This window comes from Falco punctatus (genome assembly GCF_963210335.1).
Source record: "Falco punctatus genome assembly, chromosome: 4".
Taxonomy (NCBI): domain Eukaryota; kingdom Metazoa; phylum Chordata; class Aves; order Falconiformes; family Falconidae; genus Falco; species Falco punctatus.
Window position 1 is genome coordinate 33,952,335 of NC_137583.1, and position 17,692 is coordinate 33,970,026.

Genomic DNA, 17,692 nt, shown 5'->3' on the forward strand with positions numbered 1-17,692 from the left:
GTGATGAAACAGGAGCACACAATGGAGAAAATTCCAGAAGATGGGGCTTATGTGAGAGGCCTTTATTTGGAAGGTGCACGATGGGATAGAGAATCCTTGGTAATTGGAGAATCACTTCCAAAAGTCCTTTATGATTCTTTGCCCATAATTTGGCTGAAACCTGGAGAAAGTTCCACATTTCTTCACATGAACATCTATTCATGCCCTGTATACAAGACAAGTGCAAGAAGAGGTGTCTTATCCACTACTGGCCACTCAACCAACTATGTTTTCTCAATTGAACTCCCTTCAGACAAGCCCCAGAAACACTGGATAAATCGAGGTGTGGCAGCCCTATGCCAGTTAGATGACTGAGAGTACGCAAGTCAAAAAAACCTTGCATTTTGTTATTAAAAGATACATTTTACTCCCCAATGGCTGCAGTCTTTTTTTATATCATGATTTCCTACTGACTTCAAAGGAGCTCCCAAATCTTTTGGTTTTTAGCCCTTCCCAGCCACTGAGCAAGAATGACTGAAAATAGAACACTAGAAACAGAAATTTATTTCAAAGGCCTGGGCATCCCCTTGCATAGATCAGAATGAACAGAACTCCCATCAAACTCTGTGCTACCCACGTCATTACAAATCTTGTGAAATCCTATTATTACCACCTAGTTGCTATCATAGAGTGGTTGTTTTTTCCTTCCTTCCATGAAATTGGGCCCAAAGAGTTTTGCTGCCGATTTTAATGGGAATCTAATGCACAACTTATGTAATTAAGACTCTCTGGATTTGCCTACTACTTCTGTGTCCCAGGAGTATGTAGGGCAAGGAGCAAGGATAAGAGAATAGTCTGTTGTCAACACGTAAACCCAATCCTCAGCTAGAATGAACTGCCAGAGCTGTATTATAAAACTATAGGAACTGACACTCCTTGAAAGATGTGCCTTGGAATTTTCATGGAAAACTTCTAGACAGCACATGCATAGGGATCCTGCCATTTCTCAGAGCGGTATGCTTGTCTCATATTTTCTTAACTTTTTTAATTTCAGTATTACTTACCTACATATTCCAGGTGCCTAATAAATGGAGCTCTTTCCTTTCTCTCATAGTCTTTTTTTACTTCCTCGTCTTGCCCTCTTGCATGTTGGATTAATAACCATCTAAAATTTTTAGTTGTTTAAGCCTTTTCATCAGAGAAGCTCAAAGCATCTTGCAAACATTAATTAAAAATAAAGTAGCCTGAACATCTTCAAAGAGCTGTGCAGTCATTAACTAATCCCCACAGCATGCCAAGAAGGTACTAAAGATGCATCATTAGACTTGTTGTGTACACATTACAAGAGAAGCACAAAGATCAAGGCGAACATTTAAAAAAAACCCACTGCATAAACATCCACTAATTTGGAATCTTGTATTTTTTTTTCATTACCCAAATTGCAGCATTTTAATGACTTGCTCGAGGCTGCACAAAGTCAAGATATGCAGCTATAATTCAGCAATTCCTAGTATCCTGCTACAATCATTAAGTGATGCCGCTACTACTCGTTAAAGCATATGGTTCTTTTCATAGGATTTATCTGTTGTGCTTAGCTTTTCTGGTTGAAAACAGCATTCATTATTTGTTTATTAACCACTGGTTTGTTTTATACAGATACTCATAAAATAGTAACTTTTAAGAATGGTAAAAAGCAGATAAGAAGTGTTATAGGTATGTTGTATAGTGCTACTCTGCACAAAGATATACATAGGTAATTAGTACAGTATTTTCATGTACCATGTGTACCATATTTGATGCCTCATTAACAGTACGGTATGCAGGCATTTGGTGCATCATTATTGTTACATGGTGACTACAGCAAAGGTGTCATGTCAGGACACTTAATGGATATTTGTTTATTTGATAAAGGGGATAGAGATGTGCAGGTGTCTCAGCTTACTGATAGGAAGAAACTACTCTTAACAATTTAGACTAAATGATATTTGGCACCTATAACAAAAATAAAACTTGTTTATGCATGTTAGAGCCCAGTCACCCAAACTGACAATGATTTTTGAGAAGAGAATCAAGTTTCAGAAGATCTATAAATAAATTAATTAGTCCTTTAAAAAAACTGTCTTTTCTTAGCCTCATAAGAGTAACATAGATACTTTGTACTTGTCATGTAATTAAAATTAACTGAAATTTACTACATATTTTACATTGTGGTAATTACCGTGTTTTTAAATGGTGGCATCTGATTTTTGTTGTTATTACATCAGCAGTTCAGATCAGTATTTAGGTCACTGTGGCATCAGAGAGCACAATCCAGTCATGACCCTCCTTTTGCAGGTGCTTTGCATGCAGGCCAAAGGGGCTGGACCTGCCCATTAGATCCTGCCCTGTGGATTGATCAGATCAGTCACTGCTCTCAAAAGGATCTTTCTATTTAGATTTGAGCGTATGCATGCAAGTGACTGGTGAAAACAGAGTAATCGTTCTTAAAATACTGAAATGAAGAGAAGTTAAACTTTGAGGACTGTTTCTTCATCCTTCAGATAATGCTAGTCTTGCAAACACAGCCCTCTAAATTAAACCATTTTAAATGAAAAGCCAGATTCACTAGTATATGCTAGCTAAATTACATTTTATGAAGATAAGGAACTTTTAAACTGTTCGAAAATATAATAGGATAGCTTGCCATGTGGGTTTCTCTTTAACACCTTTTTGTGAACGAGCACTAATGGATAGGTTGTTAAATGACACAGTTGTGGTTCTTGTGAATGTACAGCAGCTTTGGTACTATGTTGTGTGCAAGATCCTTGTTACTGTGTTCATTTTCTAAATGCTTCTTCTGTGTTAATGTTTAGATCTGCAATGAAGGCATCTCTTAGAATGTAATTAAAGATGTATTTCAAGCTTTTGCAGATGTGACCAAAATAGATAGGTAAGAGAGAAGCCTGTAAAAGAGAAAAGAGGCTTCATGCATCTGTTGCTTGCCCCTTCAGCAGGGATCAGGCATGGCTGAGTTGCTTTAGTTCATGATTACTGAAGCACGTGATTTCCTGGGCTGCCCTTACTATTGGAGAAAAAGTACTGGAATTTACTGTTGAGGGATATATGTCTTAGAGATATTTTTCTGTGGTTCTTTGAAATGAGTTTTCCAACCTTATTTCCTGAGCATTGTCTGGACCTTCCTGAGGAATGATAAGCTGGCTAAACATTACAATTCACAATGTTTCTTGGCTGAGATGCATTTTTTTTTAAAAAAAAAAAGATAATTCAGATGTTAGATGGACATAATAAAAATATGAAACATTTCTGGACAAATGAAGTACCTTGTAATAGTAGTAGTAGAATTCTTGGCTTTACAGGTTTAGTATTTCTGTTTCTTAATTAGAAGCTCTCATTAAACAAATCACAGGAGATACCTGTAATTACTGGAAATCATAGATACACAGCCTTGCTAATAACTGAGAGCATATGGCAAAAAATGCAGTATATAGACATTACGGAGCAAGAGAGATGTTTTCCTTAGAAACAGCAGAGAGATGTTTTCAGCTAGGGATGCTGTGAGACAGATAGGGTTAGTACATTTTCTTAGGAGACGGAAACCTTTCTCTTACCTCACCCGTACAAAAATCCATTCCAGAAACAGAAAATACTCTGTCTGTTGATTTTAACACTGCTGGGCTGTTAAAGGGAAAATTATGCAATGAAAAAGCAAAAGACAGCACAAAGGCCCCAAATTCTTCTACTTTTGAGTTCCTATGAGCTGGAATGTTTTGCCTAATCACATTAGAAACATTAGTGAAAGATGTAGTTCTCTCCTGTAATTAGCATTCTTGGAAATTAATTTATAGGTATGATCACATAAATGACCTTTCTGTCTATGGATAAAAGATGGATATTACTGATACCATTTCTGATGACTACACAGTAGGGCCCCAAGGGAGTGATGTCCATGCTGCTTATTTTCTCCAGATCTAACAGGTATTACAAGAACAAACTTCTATTAGTAGGAAGATAGATCAGATAATTAATTTTAACCTGTTTCAGTCCTGTGATACTTCCCTTGGAATAGATTGGGTCACTGTTGCAACTCAATGAGCATTTCCTCACTCCTAGACAACACTGAGGGGGCACATTCAGTAAGGAGGTGCTGGGTCCATTTCTTAAATGATTGTGCGCTTGCTAATGTTAGTGTTAAATTTGGTTTTATAAGTGCATGGCTTCATAAGTTACAACCTTATTAATAATAGAGTTAGGGACAGAATTTCCAGAGAGGAGGTATTATTTAAGTGTTCAAGGCCAGATATCATGCCAACAAATTACTACTACTACCAGTTAGCGTGCAGAAGAGTTCATGCAACTCAGGACTTATTTCTAAAGAATATAAAGCTAATGTCATCCTTTTATTCTAAGTTTTTCTGTTACCTCCTGACTAGTGTGATAAATTGGAAAGGGACAGTATTTACTGGAAGAGGAGTAAAAGATAGTTAAGGAAGTGCAGGAGAAAGTGTACAGTGAGTGCTTGGATCTGGTGCATTACAAACTCTCAAGAACTCAAAGTGTTTTAGGACATCTTTTTGCAACTAAAATTAATGTGTAGGAATGACATATTGCACCATCGTTGGGATACTTCTTGACAGAAGTTAGAATTTAATACAATGAGTACCAGCTGACATCTCTGCCTACCTGTTTGACTGAGTTGCAGATGAAATTTTTTTTGTGAAACTCCCTCAGAATGGTAGTTTGCCAGTTTGACCTCCAAAACCAAATAACTCTATTTCAGTTTCTCCTTTCCATACAGAGTTTAACTTAAGCTGTGAAAGAAGGGGTTTGCTCTTCTGACTTGACAAAAGAGTTGGTTCAGTTCTTCCTTTTAGCTGAAGAGCTTCAGGTTTTAACAAATTTCAGTCTTTTCCTTCTTGTGCTGGAAAGTAATGAGGATCAGGCACTAGGTAATTATTTCTCAAACACTTATTTTGAAAAAATTAATGGACTATCTAGCATGTTAAAGCATCTCAAATAATGCAATGCTGTTACTGCAGTTCAACTTAGTGGCTTGTCAGTTAAGCAAGTGGATACTCATTTGAGTTACTTAAGGCTACTTGAGCCTTTCAAAAATCGCTTATTTATACTTCCCTTCAGAAATAAACTCAGACTTGTGTTGTTATTTCAGTTTAGTGTAAATCTTCTGTAATTGTAGGGATGTTCCATTGAAATAATCTGCATCTTACAATACGTGCTCAGGACAGAGTTGTGACTATAATATAGACAGTACATTTAGCCTGCTCATTTACATAGCTGTTTATTCACCTGATGAGTCACAACATCAGTACCTTCATTAGCCACATGAATTTTAACAATCCAAAAGATTCACATGATAGTTTAATGGCAAAGAATGAGCCTAAGCTTCCATTCAAAACCCTTGTCTCTGCACATTTTGGTTTGGCTCAGTTGACACGTCTCTACCCTGGTATAGCAGAATGGCAGGAAAAGACTGTGTTTGGACTTCTTTCAGTGAAGGATTAAGCAGTGTATATAATCATGTTAGTTTCTACTGTCTTTATTCCATCCTCCTTTTGCTAGGCTAAAGGAGTTTTGTGTCTTCCTGGCAGCAGTAAATTTGCAAAGCTCCCGCTGACAGGCAGAACAATGGCATTTTACATGTTACTTCCCACATGAGGCATTCCCAGGAAATAATTATATGGGAATAGATACCTTTGTGGACTGGAGCCATACAGGGTAGTGAGAAATTGGGCTAGCCGGTACCTGTTGTGCTGACTCGCTGTTCTCACTTTTTTCCTCATACTTTCTCATCTGCTTGTAGTTTTTTCATTCTTACAAGTACATTCCTGGGGGAGGAACTGTCATTTTGTTCCACACATGACCAGTTTTAACTTATTTTTAAGGTAGACAAGAATATTTCTTTGCCATTTGTCTATTAGGACTTGGAGAGTTTAGGATGAGTTGGAGAGCTCAGAAAATGAGATTTCATTGGTTTTGCCCACTTTAACAGGAAATAATATCCACTGCATTTTCCAAATTTGCTTTTTTGTCACCATTAGCTTCTAGCTGGAATAGCTTGTTGCTTTTACCACCTGGCCTTAAACCCACAGCTGTTGGCTGTGCTTATGTAGTCTCCCAGTACAGTGTGGCTCTTGTCCACAGCTTGGTCTCAGTGGTACTTCTAGCCTGAAGGGCAGAAGGCTCCCCTGACTTCCCTGAAAAGAATTTGTAAACAGCCTGGAAAAAACAGAGGACTGAAAAGGAGCCAAAACGACTGGTGGCCAGTGAGGGGGAAATTAATTTTGTTTCACTTCCATTCACGAGGCATCTGCAAACCAGAAATACCCCGCAGACTTAAGAGACTGAAGAGATAGTTGTAGATACTTGAATTCAAGTTGGGGGTTCTGTCCATAATGTAAGAGTTAAAACCTAACACTAAAATAATTGTTGAGAAAGCCAGTGTGATGATTATGTGGAAAAGCTAACCATGTAAAAACGCACCGTGGACACCCAAAGCATCTTAAGCTCGCTCCCATCGTGATACCCTGAAGGGAGAGTTTTCAGTCAGTCTGTACATGAGGAACCCAGGACTGGAATGTTTTACCCCGAGTTGTGTAATGGCATTCCAAACTTCGCGTTTCATGTTCACACCCTTTCCAAAGGAAAGGGGGAAAAAAGCTGACATAGAGGCTCTAGGCCACTCCTCTGCAGTTTGCAAAAAGCCAAAAGGAGTGGTGGCATTTCTGCTGTCTCTTTGCTACTGTCCATTTAGAAACAACACTTCACCATAAGGATACCATCAAACTGGAACATTTCTCCAGGGACAACAGGCAGAGCAGGGACAGGAGAGAAAGGAGTGCAGCTGCATGATGCAGTCACTGTATTTGCACTTGCATGTAGAAGCTCAGGAGGCACTGTGCTTGCTTCTCCTGGACTTTCTTCGTTTTTGTTGACCCTTACACGAGGCACTGTCTTGAATCACAATTGAGCATATATAATCCTCAGACCACTAGAGAATGCCGCTATAGATTAACAGAGTTTGAAAACATGCTGTAATTTGTCCTGATGTCAAAGTAATCTTCATATCACACCTCACTCCTTGAAAAGTGTTACTTTTATTGATTAGTCAGTGGTTGAAAGTTGGTTTTAATAAATATTAGACCAACCTTATCCATCATATGCAATGTATCAATTAGCTTTTTGGCCTCAGGAAATGTGTCAGCAAGTGACCAAGACAGTTTCATTCACAGTTGTGCACAAAAATCACCTGGATTGCAGTCCACAGCTTAAATGATGGGTTATGAAAGTTCATCATGGGATTTCAGGTATATTGGCTTAGAAATCTTCCTTAACTTTTCCTGATGTCGCAATGTACGGCCTTGTTTATGGGCAAGACCCATAGGAGGCAGATGGATCTGGAAAAGAAAATCCCACCAGTTAGGTGCAAACTGAGAAGCTACAAGAAAAAGAAGGCATATATACAGATTAGGTTTCACTGAGTTTTAAATAATTTCCTCACACTTTGGAGGGGGCAACTGTACTGTCTCTTAGAAATTAGATTTCTAGGAGGAGTGCTATGAGTGATTAGTGATACAACTTAGAGCCCCTAAATGTTGTGTTTATTGAAATCCTATATATTCTAGGGTTTGGTAACCTCGTTCTATAGCTTGATATCAGACTGTAATGATAAAATACTTATTGAAATAGGACTCCTGACAATGTTCCAGAACCGTATGACCTAGAAAACCCTAACAATTGTCTTAAAGCACTGCGGTTTTTTCATACCTATCTAACAAGTCACAAAATAATCCCGAACTGTATGTATTGAAAGACTGCCTCCTTACTGGCATGGTTATATACACCATATTAAAATGCACAATCAATGTCACTGACTTTACAAGCAGAGGGAGCAATAGGTGACAGACTCTCCCTTTGATTGACAAAGTCTTTGTATTTCATCAGACTGTTAGTGGGAGTCAGGCAGCTGTGTTCCCCTTAAGTGATTGAAAAATGTAGGTGTTAGCAGTCAGATGTTATTGTTGCTGAGGCTGTCAGCCTGTAAGATAGCTGTTTAGGTGCAAATAGTGGTAAAAACACTGACTAAAGCAGCAATAGAGATTTCTAGAATCTGAAAAATAATGATTACCCAGTTTGTCTGAGAGAGCTGATCTAAGACTGATCCTTTGGGATTTTGAAGCCACTGCAGAGCATACATTTTAAACCCATTTCTAGGAGCATTGTTTGCCAGATGTGCAGTTATTCTGTATATTGGAGAAAAAGAAAAAGCTATTGTGTGAAACAGATGCTAACAGTGATCATATTCTAGTCAAGCATCTGATGAAGATACAATATAATTTTGACCATAACTGCCTTGATAAGGAAACTATAGGTGTGAAAATGTAATCAACAGGAGTAGAGAGGAAGTCTCTATGGGAGGCAGCATAAAGTACTACAGACAGAAGTGGCTGGGCAGTGAGGAAACTGTATTGAATGATGCAATAGAAGACATTGCTGCAACTTCCAGCATGTCAGTAATCTTGGACGTGTTTTTCTCTAGGAACAGGGGGAAAGAAGCAGCAACATAGGCAGGTGGTTTTATAAGACTTGATTTTATAAGACCAGGAGAACAATTACCAGTAATGTAGGCTATGAAAATGATTGTATCTATGATAGACATATTATTCTCTCATTCTTTTTTATTATGTGGAAAGATTAACAGATTTGATTCCATTGCAATCTTTTTCTACATTTATCAGTCGGACAAGACTGCCTAAATATTCACAGGCCTTAGGAGTTTAGCTCATGCAACTCTATTTAGGCTTTCACTTCTTATTTTGAGAAGAAATTAGCCAATTTACAGCATAGTAAGATAGATAGAGAACATTTCAATATACATTTGGCTTATTTGGCTCTGATGTAGCACAGCACTTAAATATTGGCTCATCTAAAAAACACAGCGTGGTGACAGTGATGTGAACTTACAGTTTTATTGTCCAGTGAGAGCTAAGTGGATATAGCTTAAGACTTTGTGACTAGATTTATACTCACAGGTCTTGGGTAGGGGATGTTATAGTGAAGTCCAATTTCTATTCTTGCCTTACATTCTTCTATACACTGCTTAATCAATTTTGGATCTGTTACCTAAGATCATACAAACAAATTTTTTGTACAAGTACAGCAATTAGCAATTGGAAACTCAAGCGTAAATGATGCACAGCCACATGACTTTCTTTAGCTTTTTTTGGCAATCCCAAGGATACAATGATTGTATTTTTCACATCCATAAAAGGTAACATTAGTATTTGTGTTGACTCAACAGTTCTGGGCTTGATGGCACTGGATATTAAGGCCCAGAGGCTGTCATGAATGAGGCTACAGAAGGAAGTTTTTACCCAAACATGGTATTTTCTCTGTAAAAAGACAATATACTTGTAAATACTAATACATCCATGGAAAAACCACACTCACCCATTCGTCACTCTGCAAGGTAGCTAGAGGAGAAAGGGAAGAGACTCCTTAGTCTACATTCTGTTATCATCCTATCCAGAAACTCCCCTTGAAGTGAGAAATGTGGTGTAAATTGGGACTTAAATTCACTTCTTGATTTTGCATTACTTGCATTTAGTCCCAGACCAAAATAGGTATTGTGATCTTTAATTACAAGAAGGACCTTTGATTACCGTAGAGTCTGTATTGCCCCTTACAAAAGGGTTCTGAACGTTTAAAATTTCTTCCTTAAGAAAAAAAAAAAGTGCTTCTTTTAAAAGAAGTGCCAATAATTGCTGCTTTGGGGGGAAAAAAAAAAAAGTGTAAGAAGCTACTGAGCTTTGCCATAGCATGGGTAATGATACACTTAGCTAACTTGCTAAAAGATCAAAAACTGCTTCAATTACATAGGCAGTATCTTTGGAATTTAATTTTTTCTTGGCATTTTTTTAGTGAAAGCTCTGTACCTTTTAGACTTCTACAGTAGTTAATGAAGAGCTGAAATGGTTTGAGTTTTCTTATTACTATTTCAGGGGTGAAATTTGAACCATTGCCTGAATACACCAGCATTTAAGATGAATGAAATTTTGGGCAATCATCTCTTAAGTTCATATCTTAGTATCCAGTCACTGAGACAGTGCAAAGAGCAAGAGAGGAACCATTCAGAAATTCAAAACTGTAAGGACACTCACGTTTTTGTTTTTTCGGAATAATGTTTTGGCTTCATTTTTAATGTACTCTTTCTCTTTAATAGTTTCTTCTATCTGTCCTGATGCCGACTGCCATTTTTTGGCTATCTGGAATATCTTGCGGTAAAGGCCAAGAACTTCTTGTCGAGTAACTGGTGTCATCTAAAAAAGCAACACAAACCCCAAACATATGCGTTAACATTTGAGTTGCTAAAAGGCCAACAAGCAGTACACTTTTCCACACAACTGAATTAGTTTAAAAATATTTCTACCATCTAAAGATATGCTGAGCTATATGAAAAAATCGGAAATAGCTGTAAACAATAATTAGCTGTTGAAAGCTGAAGACAAAATCCAGCAAAGTATTTAAACTGATACTTAAATCTGTCTCCATTCAAACAGCTTGAGCTCTTGCTCAAAGTTAAGCATTTCCTTTAGCGCTCTGCTGAATCAGAACCCTGGTACAAGAAAGCCCAGGTTGTATTTCACTGCTATTTTGCAACAGACATTGGGCAAGTCACTGAAACTCTGAGCATCCCCCTTCCTGTGAAGCTGTCATACCAATGCTGACCCTATCTTTGCAAAGCATCTTGAACTCTCTGAATAAAGATACATGATAAAACCACCATGATATTGCTGAAAACCAGTGTAGATTTCAGAGCTTATTTGTGACACCACTACAGTATGTAGTAATGATTCAGCTGGAGTTTGATGTGATGAAAAGGTGATGAAAGCTATTTTATCTAAGCACTGCAGGAGAGGCAGACCAGCTGTGGATTTAGGAAAGTCCTGAATGTCTTGATTTTCAGAGAGCTGTGTACCTGCTGAGCCCACTGAATCAGCCTGCAGGCGCAGTAAGAATCTTTGTCAGAAATCAAGAATGAAATCCTATTCTTACTCCATGTAAATGAGTATTTTATCATGTAAGTGATGACACTGTTTCACGCCAGACCACAAATATCCCTGAAACAAACTCCACTGCTGGAATAACAACACTTCTGACATGGAGTAGATTTGCAGAAACAATGAGTTCAACTTTAGGGACACCACAGCTGTCGCAGGTACCTCGTTGTCCAAATGGAAGATGCAGCAGCACTGCAAAGTAAGTACATGGATATGACAAGGAACAAGTGTCAGGGCCAGGACATTCTCTGACTGTCACAGGATCCATTTGCCACCCTGGAGCTCTAGTTACTGTGGTTGAATCTACCCTGAAATCAGACCTGTAGACACCCGGACCGCTGCGGAAAGCTTGGCAATGCGGCTGTCGCTCATCAACGTGCAGTCTGTGGCAATTCCTGTTAGTGCCAGTAGTAAAAGGGTTTTGGACCAAAGTCTTCTCAGGCCATACAGTTCTCAGGTGGCTGCCTCCACCACAGCAGCTCCGCTGGTATTTCCTAACAGTCTCTTGTGGCTTCGGTCAGTCACACCATCTTTTCCTCACCAAAGTCAGAACTACAGATGCTAACCTGTAGGCAGGATTGGGGCTGTAGTTTGTTTTGCTAAAAAATCCCAAACTATTAAATCCTAGCCTTTTTTATCTTAACTGTTGCTATATCTAAAGACTTTTTGTTGATTCATGACTCTGTTAGGGATCTTAAGAAGTACAGACATAAAATTGGTTTTCTCTGATTCTTAGAACATTTTTAATTTGCTCTTTGTATTTTAAAATGTTTAACCAATCATATTTTTACCCCAGGTATAAAAATGATTCTTCCTACCCAGCAGAAAGCATTTTTAGTAAATATTTATGGTATTTCTAGGAAACAAATATCTGCAATAAAATAGCTAGGTAGTCCCAACTCATCAAACACTTTGGAATAAATGCTTCGCTTTATCCACTCTACAGCTCCATTTTAGGCAATAAAATTAGTCACGCACAAAGCTACACATGTCTCTGTATCTGAAAAATCATTGCTCCCCTTTGTCAAGTGCATATTTTGTAAAGATAATAAATAGTTCCATTACAAGGGCTGACCTAGCACAGGCTGAGTCCTAAATCACGTCCTCACCTCAAGCCCCTCCTGGCCTCACCCCTCTACTTTTATTTGAAGGTGTCAGCTCTGGCGGAGCTGGTAATACTCTTTGTTCCCTGCTGACAGCTAATAACAGCTGACGGCACTAGAAACTTTCAGCTGAGGTTTTCATGTAGTCCATAAAGAAAACAAGAGGAATAATGTCAGGGGAAAAAAATGTTTAAAATACAGGTTTAAATTCTGATCTATGCATTGGGACAATTTCCAAAGCCACAACATGGGACAGTGCATGCCCTTTGCTCAGAGATGTAATCATACCTGTTGCTTTTGGATTGTAAACATATCAAGAACCTGTTTATAAAGACTTTGTTTAAAAGTTCAGAGCCAACAATATTTTTTCCCTGTCAGTTGCTTCTGGTCCCCCACCTAGAACTTATTTTTTTCTTTCATTTCTTGGTGTTGGAATTCATACAGAACTGTGTAGCCCTCATCTAGGTATAGGCTCCACTACCACATTATTGCTCTCCTTCCCACATATGCTAAATGATGTAAAAGATATGAAGCAGCTTTTCAAATACATTCAGCAACCAGCTGCTCCCATGGCTCGTTTAGTCAACAATTTCTAACATTACAGACCTGCTTATAAACCATTTCTGCAAAGATGCATAAATGAAGGTGTGAGGAGCCCTTCACAGACAGAGGCCCCCATCTATCACGGAAAAGGATGAGAGCAAATAGGAAGAAATTCAAATCCTGTGTCAGATTCTGTGTGGGAGTATAAGCAGGGAATAATCCCACCAAGAGCAAAATTACTTCCAATTTAAAATGTTGTAAATGAGATTGGGATTTTTTTCTTTGGTATAAACAGAGACCATATCGACAGAAATGTAAGTGATGGTACAAGTCATGTATCAGGTGTAACTTCATCAAGTAACACTACTTGTATTAGTTTTGTGGGTGTGCAAAATGATTGTGAGTAGGACAGAAAGGAAGATAAGGGAAGCTTTCATGTCCTTGTAGTTACTCATCTTGCAACTTAAATCTTCGGCATTTAAATCATAATTATATTTCACATCTCTGGAATGCTAAATGGATGTTACACCACCTTCCCACTAACACTCATCTTGTGGTAGTCACACCCATTGTTTAACTTCTACCACCCTTCATTTTATTGCAGAATGCAGCCCACAGAGGTTAACCACAGGCGTTTCTGACAAAAAGTACAGGGCTGTTGTATTAGCTGAGCAAATTTCAGGTGTTTACTGCAACAAAACAAACCGGGAGAGGTCAAAGGTAGGTCTGGACACACAGACGTATCAATGGGAAAAGTGGCAGATTGCAGGCTGGTTTTGAGCTGATTGTTCGAATTAAGCCTTTGGAGGGAAGCCAAGCGTTGCCTTCCCAAATAAGCATTTGCTGGATGCTGTGGCAGAGTTCTGACAATGCAGGGTTGTATCATTCTTTTGATCTCCATGCAAACCCCTGTTATCAACATGCAGATCAAGCACATGAAATATCCCATTGTATCCAAACTTGCAAAGGAGGCTTGAGCAGTTAATGAGTTACTGCATGATGAAGACACAAACTTTTTTCATCATTAATTTAAACAAATAATCCTTTAGACTATAAAATGTAGTAAGTTTTTCTTTCAGGAAACAAACACACAAAAATTCATTTGGATTTTTAGATGCCTGACCTAAAAGTTCAATAATCTGAACAATCAGTGAAACACCAATTGTCTTTTGCTATTTGCAGATTTGTTTAGAATTTAAATTAAAAGTTTATAAGGAAAGGAATCTGTCAACTGCACTGTAACGCGACCCCAATAGTGCACTGTGAAAATGCAGTTAGGATGGAAGGCAAGTTGCACAGACTGACTACTTATATAGGAGCAGCTAAATTAGAGCTGCTTCCCAGCCAGGGATGCTTGGCTAAGCATGCGTGTCCAGCGCTCTCCTGTCTGCACCGCTCCTTTGCTGAAGCAGTAAGTCTGCTTTATTTCATCCTTTGTTTTTGAGTCAAGCATTAGCTACTCACTTTAAACAAAATCTGCCAGCAGCAAGTACATAGAGGATTTTAGGAAACAAAGGGTGAAAGTAATAGCCCATGGGGAAAAAAAGGATATTTTAAAACAATAGATCTCCTCTTTCACATCCCAGCTAACTAGGGCACACATTAGTAACACACACTTAGTGCTGATGCTGAAACCATATTTGCTCAGGGGAGGAGACAGTGGGGAACAGAACTCTGTGTGAAATAATTTGAAAAAAAGCAGCTTTGAACTTCTCAAGATGTAAAATGTTTTATTTAGGAGCAACACAACTTCTATTTGACAGCTGCTTTGCTACTGGCAAGGAGTCCTAAAGACACAATAACAAACTGCTGGGCTGACTGCCTTCTGAATCCAACTATGATCGCATTTCTGTTAGGGAGATAAATGACACAATTCAAAAGCATACTGTATCAACATTGAAGTATGGAACACCACCAGCTACAGCCTATATGGCAATCTGTATCTCATATTTCCAAATGCAGTCTTTGCCTAATGTTTATTTAAAGAGATGCAAAAAATTGCTCGCATCTGGCCATTGTGGGTTTTTTTAAGCGCTAAATTACACTACTTAGCTGAAGAGTGACTTGCAGTCTCTCTCCTGCTGCTAATGCGACAGATAATCAATCATTCCTTTCACAGATATCCACAGCAACTAGAGGTCAGTAATCCATATTCATCTTTCGTGCAAGTCTGCCAAAATGAGTCTGTGGTTTTTAAGGCAGCAATGAATTTGGTCTGTCATTTCCTTGAGGGACAACAACTGAAACAATGAGTTCCTGTGGCACAGGGAAAAGAGAAGGGGTCACAGATGCCTGTGATAGCCAGGCAGGTCACGTGCCTTCCAGTGATACTAAATTTCAAAATCCAGTTTCCACAAAAGTAATTTTATCTTCCTTAACTCAAATCAAGGACTTAGTGCCCTGTGACAGCTAGTACCCTGCAAACATCGACCACATGTGGCTGCAGTACGTACCTAGCAAAGTGCAAACTTGATTTGATTTTCATTCTTGATCGAACATTCATACTTAAGATTCAGCCAAAACCAAATCATAGCAAAACTTGAATCACAGCTAAAATAGTCCATCTTCACGTAGTGAAAAACAAACTAAAAAGAAAGATCATATTCTTCCATGATGGTGTTACATCCTCACTTCTACCACCGGTGACACAAGCCTGTAAATTTCAAGACATTTCCATCAAGGATTAATTTGACTCCACATGTTTCTCACTGTTTCCATCTACAAGCTGCAATCATAAATCTGTGCAGATTTGGTGGAAAAGAACCAAGTTACTATATTTACTTTATTTAGTAATACCTGAAAGCAAGGGACTTTCACATGGTTTTGGATTTTGTCATGCCAGTATCTTTCTGCTGGCAAATTGAAGTGATCTGAAACCCTGATGTGAAGCCATGATCAACACCTCAACCAGCCTCTCGAATAAGTCTTTGTACTTACACTGTTCATCAGCTGGGATGGGAACTCTGCCATCCTAGTGGATTTCTAACTGAGCCTGGATCTCTTTTAAGCTTTCTCTTCCCTACGGAGTGGTCTTTTGATCAGAAAAAGGAAACTGCATGCAAAGAGAATACAATCAAATAGTAAAAGCAAGGACTTGGATTTTACCGCTGGTTTTCCTATGTAATTTCAAATAAGTGAAATTGCAGAAAATTAGAATTCTACAGCATTCTCTTCATTTGAATAAATGGAAGTGGAAACCCTGAATTAGTCGCTTTTGATCACAGAGTTTTCATCTTCTTAGTCTGAGGTGGTCAAGGTGTTACGCAGTTTTAGTAGGACATACAGACTGGCTCTGGGAGTGCTCCTGTGCTGTAGTAGCCTCAGGAAGAACAGAAATGCTGACTTAGACCGTGGAGAAGAGGAGGGGAAACAACAAAAAAATTGCTTTATATATTTCCTAGCTTTCTCCTGAAAAGCATGCAGTGTCCAGGTAAACTCTAAAGATATATGAACTTGTCCCTAGTCTTGTGCAACAATATTGCTCATGCTTTCATCCATTTAGAACCATTTTCTCCTCCTTTGTGTTTAGTTTTCTATCCATTACAAGCATTACTAATGCAGTACAACAAATTTAGCAGAGAAGACGAAGTCTCGTCTATCCTTGGATGGCCTTACTTATATAATACAGAAGCATACAAAGATACAACATGAACACAAAAGCCAGTATGGATTTATGCACCTTATTCATATCTTGGCTTTGAGCCAAATGCAACTGAGTGCATGAATAGAAATATTTTCCAGCATTGGAAATGCTCCCAAACTCGAGGACAGGTATAAATATTAACGCTAGTAGAAAAACAATCCTCCCTAACCCCTTTCTTACTTAATTCTGTGGGTCATTTAATATAACTCATTTCATGAACCCACTGCTTCGGTTTCCAAACGCTTCGGTCCCAGGACATCGATAGATTGGATTTTTAGTCTTTGTTCATGAACTATAGCAGGGCATGTATTGAAAAAATGATTTGTTTTTTGGAAATCAAGTGTGTGAATCTCATTCACAATTTTGCCAGCAAAGCCTCAGACAGTGTTTGCACCAGACTCCCCCGATGGTGCATGGATCCGCCTTTGGGGCCTCCTGCTTCACAGCCAGCATGAAGGCAGTGGCATGTGCGGCCCGGGAAAGCGCCGCTTCATCTGCCCCTGAGTCTTCTCCCAGTTTCTGTGGGGACAAGGCCCTCAGGCCTGGGGGGGCACAGAGGACACCTCCCTGATATGAGCTGCAGGCCCAGGCCAGCAGTTGAGGCCTCACGTCGCACAGGGCCTTCCCCACACCACCCGGGAGCTGGGCTGCCCCACAGCCGCGATGGGGCTGGGCAGCGGGGCCGCCACCTTCCTCGCTCTGGGAGCCAGGCCTACACCGGCGAGGGCCTCAGCCAGCAGCATGTGGGTGGGCGCTGGGCGGCCGTGGGGCTTGGCAGCGCCCCACACGCTGTGCGCCACGGGGGGGGCGGTGTTAAGATGGCGCTGCCCGCCTCACCCCGTCTTTGCCCGGTGCCGCCCGGCCGCCGGGGGCGCCGCAGGCGCGGGCACCCTGCTGCCCCCTGGCGGCCGGGGCAGCACTGCCCCCTGCAGCGGGGCGGAACCAACGCGCGAAGCAGAGGGGGTTGGCCAACGCTCCCAGCCGCCAGCCTCTCCTCTCCCCTCCCCTCCCCTCCCCTCCCCTCCCCTCCCCTCCCCTCCCCTCCCCTCCCCTCCCCCTTCCCCGCGAGTGGGCCTGCCCGCTCCCCACCCCCTCGCCTTACCTTCGGGAGAAGGGCGCCGGGACCCCGCTCCCCGCCCTCGCGCGGCGGTTCCGCCCCGCTGGGCCCCGTCCCCCCGCGCCGGTGGGCGAAGGAAGCGGCCGCCCGTCGCCCTCCCTGCCCTCACCGTGCGTACGGCGTCGGGCACGCTGCCGCTGCGTCAGGGCGCGGCGCCGCCAGCTGACTGCGCGCCCCCGGAAGTGATGCGGGGCGGGGGCGGCAGGCTCGCAGGGAGCCGGGGAGGTGAGTG

General features: G+C 40.4%; 3 protein-coding genes across 7 annotated transcripts in view; 2 read left to right on the forward strand and 1 right to left on the reverse strand.

The window, feature by feature from the left end:
* DNAH3 (dynein axonemal heavy chain 3) overlaps nucleotides 1-3,653 on the forward strand; it is a 65,774-nt gene extending 62,121 nt beyond the window's left edge. Inside the window, exon 60 of the mRNA XM_080386646.1 lies at nucleotides 1-3,653. Coding sequence (XP_080242772.1) covers nucleotides 1-354 — 354 coding nt within the window. The 3' untranslated portion in view covers nucleotides 355-3,653.
* LYRM1 (LYR motif containing 1) lies at nucleotides 88-17,585 on the reverse strand. 4 transcript variants are annotated; one of them, XR_013927991.1, is made up of 6 exons: nucleotides 17,446-17,574; nucleotides 15,638-15,752; nucleotides 10,155-10,313; nucleotides 9,025-9,117; nucleotides 7,143-7,391; nucleotides 88-205 (listed from the first exon to the last, which is right to left on the reverse strand). XR_013927991.1 is itself a non-coding variant. In XM_080386715.1 (5 exons), exons 3-5 carry the CDS (start codon nucleotides 10,311-10,313, stop codon nucleotides 7,275-7,277), a joined length of 369 nt encoding a protein of 122 aa, XP_080242841.1. In that variant the 5' UTR covers nucleotides 15,154-15,353; nucleotides 17,446-17,585; the 3' UTR covers nucleotides 5,259-7,274. The 4 variants fall into 4 exon arrangements, 3 of the variants coding, with proteins under 3 accessions (XP_080242841.1, XP_080242839.1, XP_080242840.1); XM_080386715.1 differs by lacking the exons at nucleotides 88-205; nucleotides 15,638-15,752 and adding an exon at nucleotides 15,154-15,353 and having other exon boundaries at nucleotides 5,259-7,391; nucleotides 17,446-17,585; XM_080386713.1 differs by lacking the exon at nucleotides 88-205 and having other exon boundaries at nucleotides 5,259-7,391.
* Nucleotides 17,545-17,692, forward strand: part of DCUN1D3 (defective in cullin neddylation 1 domain containing 3) — an 18,957-nt gene continuing 18,809 nt past the window's right edge. The window contains exon 1 of one of the 2 annotated variants that reach the window (XM_080386700.1): nucleotides 17,545-17,685. The gene's annotated coding sequence lies outside the window, so the exon portion shown is untranslated. The remainder of the gene's footprint in view (nucleotides 17,686-17,692) is intronic. The other variant, XM_080386703.1, reaches the window with a different exon arrangement.

Bases quoted from the DNA above. Each gene is read 5' to 3' on its own strand.
- LYRM1 (XM_080386713.1), bottom strand. From the start codon at position 15,670: ATGGCAGAGTTCCCATCCCAGCTGATGAACAGT. The intron at 10,314-15,637 runs GTAAGTACAAAG...TTGCTTTTTTAG, and splicing joins CATCCCAGCTGATGAACAGT to ATGACACCAGTTACTCGACA. The intron at 7,392-9,024 runs GTGAGTATAAAT...TTTCTTTTCCAG, and splicing joins ACATCCCCTACCCAAGACCT to ATCCATCTGCCTCCTATGGG.